The 6000-nt window shown below is 35.5% G+C and overlaps 1 protein-coding gene across 1 annotated transcript in view; it reads right to left on the reverse strand.

The window, feature by feature from the left end:
* The window catches only part of LOC110023794 (THO complex subunit 1), a 54286-nt gene extending 48560 nt beyond the window's left edge, over positions 1 to 5726 (reverse strand). The window contains exons 1-3 of the mRNA XM_020723385.1: positions 5587 to 5726; positions 4407 to 4490; positions 3612 to 3686 (exon numbers count right to left, since the gene is read on the reverse strand). Coding sequence (XP_020579044.1) covers positions 3612 to 3686; positions 4407 to 4490; positions 5587 to 5688 — 261 coding nt within the window. The 5' untranslated portion in view covers positions 5689 to 5726. The remainder of the gene's footprint in view (positions 1 to 3611; positions 3687 to 4406; positions 4491 to 5586) is intronic.
* Between the last annotated feature and the right edge of the window lie 274 nt (positions 5727 to 6000).

Genomic DNA, 6000 nt, shown 5'->3' on the forward strand with positions numbered 1-6000 from the left:
ATAAAACAAAAGAGGAAAAATATAATCAGGGAAAAAAATCAAATAATAAGTGATAATGGTATAATTTAATACTCCCCTTCAAGTTGAAGGACAGATATCAGTCATGTTTAACTTGGACTTAAAGTCATCAAACAAAAAACAAATTAGAGACTTGGTGAGGTGTCTGCTAGTTGGCTAGTGGAGGGCACATATGGAATGCAAATCTCCCCAAACTCAATCTTTTCCTTAATGAAATGTCTATCGATTTTCACATGTTTGGTATGATCATGTTGAATCGGATTGTGAACAATATTGATTGTAGACTTATTATCACAGAATAGTTGCAGCAGAACAGAGATTGGCGTACAAAGTTCACTGAGCACGATACATGATCACAGAGCTTCACAAATTCCTAAGAACATAAATCAGAATTCAACTTCAACACTGCTTCAGGCAACCACAGACTGTTTTTTACTTTTTCCACATGACAAGATTGTCTCGTACAAATAAGAAATACCCCGAGATGGAACGCCAATCATGAATTGATCCGGCCCAGTCAGCATCTATATGCACCGCAATAGACCTAGAGGTGTGGTGGAAGAAAAACCTGAACCCGGTGTAACTTGTAAGTATTGGAGAATCCAGTGGATAGCTTGAAGATAGTGCTCGTAAGAGTCATGCGAGAATTGTCTCATCATTCCAACTGCATGGCATATGTCGGAGCGAGTATGAATGAGGTAGACAAATTTTCCCACAAGGCGTTGGTAATGAGTCTTGTTGACAAGTACAGCATTGGGAATGTCAGATAATTTTTCATTAGGATCCATTGGAACAATAATGGGTTTGCACATAAAAAGGTTATTCTTTATCACAAGATCAATCATATATTTGCACTGAGACAGGCAGATTCCCCAAGAAAACCGAGCAACTTTCATGTCTAAAAAGTACCGAAGAGATCCCAAGTCTTTTATCTTAAAGGATGAAGGATGTCTTTTAAGAACTCCAATGTTGGAAGATAGTTACCTATAAGAACAAAATCGTCAACATCAACAATAAGAATAGTTGTCTGGTCATTGAAGGAATGCCAGAAGAAGATGGTGTGATTCGATTGAGCTTGAGTAAAACCATGGCCCACGACCACCTTTGTGAACTTGTCAAACCAGGCTCTTGGGGACTACTTTAGCACATGGAGAGATTTTCGTAGCCTACTCAATTGTCCTCTACAGGCAATAGAATCAAAAACCGGAGGGAGAGACATGTACACCTCTTTTATCATCTCTCCATTCAAGAATGCATCCTTGACATCAAGTTGGAATGAAGGTCAATCCAAATTCACCGAAAGTGACAACAAAAATCGAATAGTGTTCAACTTAGCCGCTAGAGTAGATGTCTCCTCATAGTCAACTTCATATGTCTGAGAGTATCCTTTGACGTATCCTTTGACGAATAATCTTGCCTTGTTGCATTCAAAGGACCCGTCAGAGTTGAATTTGGTGTTGAAAATTCATTGACACTCTACAGCTTTCTTACCTCAAGGAAAGACCACAACATCTCACGCATGGTTCATCTAAAAGAGCATTCATCTCCTTCATTACAGTCATTTTTCAGGCTGGGTCGGCAAGAACAACCTCAATAGTGGCAGAGATCTGATGGTCCGTCAGCACAGTAGCAAATGTTCTATAGGTCGGCGAGAAAATGTGGAAAGAGATAAATTTTGCCATATAAAAGAGCGAGTGTCTAATTGCGTACCTTACTCGGAGAACTCACCTCATTCAAAAGAGGGGTCATGCTGAGGATGTCATCCGAAGTGGAATCATGATCCTGTAAGGAGGTAGAAAGATCCGGAGTAGGAGTATTGGGATTAGTACGTCTAGTGTACACACGAACAATGGGAGGAAAAATTGTGCATTCAATGCGACAGGTGACTCCTTACTGATAGGACAACGGGATGACTATTTATAAGAGCAGGATTAGGGGCAATGTCGGTTAACCCAAGCTCCCCCTCACTATAGGTCGAGCTAGAAAAATAGGAAACACTTTCAAATGAGACATCAGCACCCACATAGACTTTGTTTGTGTTCGGATCAAGACATTCATACCCCTTTTGAGTTGAGGGGTATCTAAAGAAGATACTTTTTATAGATCCGAGATCAAGTTTACTCCAAGTAAGAGCAATGTTCCGAACAAAGGTTGTGCACCCAAAAACCTTAAGATCTAATGTGGAGAAAACCCGATTGGTAGAGAAGCATGACATCAGGACGGCTAAGGGAAGTCGGAACTTGTGAACTTTGGAGGGGACTCTATTTATGAGATAAGTGGAAGTTAGAATTGCATCATTCAAAAAAATTTTTGGGACATTGGAGTGAAACATAACGGAGCGAGTAACGTCAAGGAGGTGACGGTTTTTCCTCTCGGCTAAGCCATTTATCGGTTCTTTATCGCTGAACTTTTTTAATGGAAGGGATTATCTTCCTTCCCTTTGATCTAACAAGTCATCATTATAGCTATAACTAAACCTCTTACGGTTATCTTTCCTCAAATACAATGAGCCATTATTATTGATGTAGGATCTCAATTTGCACGGCGGCGGCAGCGGGGGGCCGGAGATGGCGGCGAGCGGCGACGCGGCGGCCATATAGCATTTTACATGAATGGTGTACTTCAAATTCGGTCATATCGATTGAATTTTAAATTCAGTTAAAATGAACTACGATGTAAACTTCAAATTTATTCAAACTTTACATTGTATTTGTAATTTTTCAAACCAAACACATAATTTTCTCAAATCTCCGCAACAGAATTAGAGTACACCACTAATTCACTTAAACAAACAACCCCTTAAAGATCAGATTTTGCAGAGATTGATTATGAAATAGTAATAAAAAGAGAATATGCAAAGTCGGCAAGGTTTGGAAATGCATTAGAGAAGTTTGGTGGTTGTCCGAACTGAACACAGTAAAGAAAACAGCAAAATAATTACTTCGGCAAGGCACGGCTGCCGAGGGAGATCCACCACCTATTCCCAAATAAGCTACAAACACAACACTTGCAAAAGAAAAAGAATACAGCTCTCTTTAGGGCAAAAAATATTAAAAAAAAACGTTCTCTAAATGCATAAACCAAAAGCAAGTATCCCACAACCAGAAATTACAACATATAAATAGCTGACAAGCGAATTAACCCTAACTCTATTTCAAATATTATACAAAGGGAGCCCACAAGACTTGCCAACAGTCAATATGTGAGAAAATCACACAATGTTAGCAAGTTCTACCGGCCAAGATTCTGTCCTGAGCCTGATCACGTGTAAGCGGGGATTGTAGAACCACTCCAACATCAAATGTAGTATGATCTGTATTGAATACTTTCATGCAACAGAATTTTTTTGTTAAAGTAAAATTACTACCAAGGTATCAAGAGAAAATATAATAATGATGTTTTGATTTTAAAATAGATATGTAGCAAGCAAGAATCTTTGAGTTTATTACAGACATAATTATAAAATTTGAACAGATTCACATTCAAATTTTAGATAAGTGTAAAACAATATCAAATTTCCTCTTCTAGTATTATATAGATTCACCTTGAAAAGTCCCTTTGTTAATAAAAATGGACGTTAGATGGAAGCTTACCACTAGATCCTGAAGCAAAGTTCGAACAGCATTTTCCAAAGATTGGTTCTCATCCAGGACCAACACAGTTTGCTTCTGCCATGTTTCATCAAGTATTTCATAAATAATTATAAAATTATTATTATTACTACAAATAACAATAATGCACTTAAATAAGAGTGCAAAATAATTTTCTATGGCGTTGCAAAAAGAACTTGCCAATATATAAGAAGATAAAGCTGATTAAAAGTAGCATAGAAGAATTTGTCACTATGCGCATGCAACCATGCATAAGGATCAGTTATTTCCAAATGCAGAAGGCAATTGACATCAATTATTTTCAGCATATCCAACAAAGCATGTGACAAACTTGTTAGCAAATAACATCATTTACTTGGGTTGTTTGGAATCACTTTTATAATTTATTTCTTTTTTTTTAATGTTTAGATTTGAAACAAAAACATGTATGACTTATTTGATTAAAATGTGATTGTTTTTTTAAAACACCTAAAACTTATTTTGAGTATTTTAAGAAATATATTAATTTGTTTCTAGAAACAAAATATAAAAATATGTAAAAAGCGCACAAAACAATCATTTTCTTTAAATAAAAGAAAAAAAAAACAAAATATTAAATTTATCCCAAATAGGCTCTTAAAGTAGTACATACAATTAAACATGCGGAAATGTTTGCAGGTAAAAGCATGAAATAGTAAGCTTTAAAATGCAACAAAAAAAAACAATTAGAAAACAAGTATAAGAAACTATAGGTAGGATTTAGCACTTTGTGTGTGCTTTGTTAATTACCAAAAATACCTGAGGCTTCATAGCTTCTTGCACAACCTGAAGTGCAAAATTTTCTGGCAAACCTGGCCGTAAGATGGCATTTCTAAATACTTCCTGAAAAAAAAAACAAAATGAGGAATAGATCATCAACTAAATTTTCATTTATTAGCATAAATCTCACAAGAAAAATTATGAGAAGGTCAAAACTGCAATCCAGGTTACATTAGTATCAAGAAAATACTAAAATCTTACTCAACATATGAAGTGACTAAATGCAAGAAGAAAAATCACCATAAAGTCATTTCATTCTTACACTTGAAAAAGTTTAAATTTTATTGTATTAGAAGCATCCAAATCCCTGCATGGATTGAAGGGCAGCTCTGCCAGCACAAAACAAACAAGATGGGTCTACAAACGATCAGCCAGCAAAATGGTAACCCTAGATGTTTACCTCCACGTCTATCAACAAGATTATCAATAAAACATCCATCTGAAGAAAACATGCATAAATTTGAGGTTTTTCAAAGTCTTTACACAAATCCAAGACATGTAACTCATAATACTTGAATAAGCCCATTCTTAACTCTAGTTGGGCATACTCCAATCAGCCTAGCTTTGATTGCTCTGGCACCTCCATTCGGTCGCTGCAATTTTTTATTTCTTTTTTACTTATGTCAATTTTAAATAATACTGATTTACCCCTTTTTGCCAATTCCTACAAAAACCATACACAGTACCTCATACTAAAGTTGCAAATCGATTCAAAAGAATCACTAGCACAGGATAATCTAGAAAAGTATGAAATCCTAATCAATGCCCCAGCCACCACCACACGCCAAACCTCCACACTCACTTGCACCCTCATTCGGCTTCCACAAGGAAAACGTAACCTAGTTCTATATTTTCCATTCTAAAGTTCATCATCCATCATTAGAGCTCTTTCTAGCGCAAACATAACGATGAAATCCACACCTTCCTATTTGCAGGTAAGGTTTAACACGAAAATTACGATGCTGTTCCCAAACGGGAGGATAGTTTGTTTAACCCTTTCACTCGAAATTAAGTACAGAATAAGAAAGCATGGAGAGAAAATTTTTGAAAATGACGGAGATTATGAAGAAGACAAAGCAGGGCCTCTAGGATCACAAACAAATATTCACATCTACTATCATTCATGGCATTAAGAACAGTTGCTGGCAGGAAATCTTACGATAATTCGGTTTCGATCGCCATGGCTTGATGCTTGTACGGACGCAAGCTCTTTCACCGGCTGGTTAAGAACAATACGGAGGGCAGAAGGTGCTTCAGCCATGAGTTGCGATCTGTCTCGGCGGACAACGGGGTTTTGAAGAAGAATTGCGCACATACCAAAAATTTATTTTTTATAAATTATATAAAATTTTAATTTTATTATTTAAAAAATTTATATAATAAAATTTGTCATTAAAATAAAATAAATAATGAACAAAAATACTAGATAAAAAATTAAAGAGATATATTTATAAAATTAAAAACAATTAATTGAACATATTATTTAAAGCATATCAATTAGTTGTGTAAAAACTAAATTAATTATTTAATAGTTATAAAATTATAATTAATATAAAATTTATTTTAAATTTTA

Source organism: Phalaenopsis equestris, unplaced genomic scaffold (assembly GCF_001263595.1).
Source record: "Phalaenopsis equestris unplaced genomic scaffold, ASM126359v1 Scaffold000002, whole genome shotgun sequence".
Taxonomy (NCBI): Eukaryota; Viridiplantae; Streptophyta; class Magnoliopsida; order Asparagales; family Orchidaceae; genus Phalaenopsis; species Phalaenopsis equestris.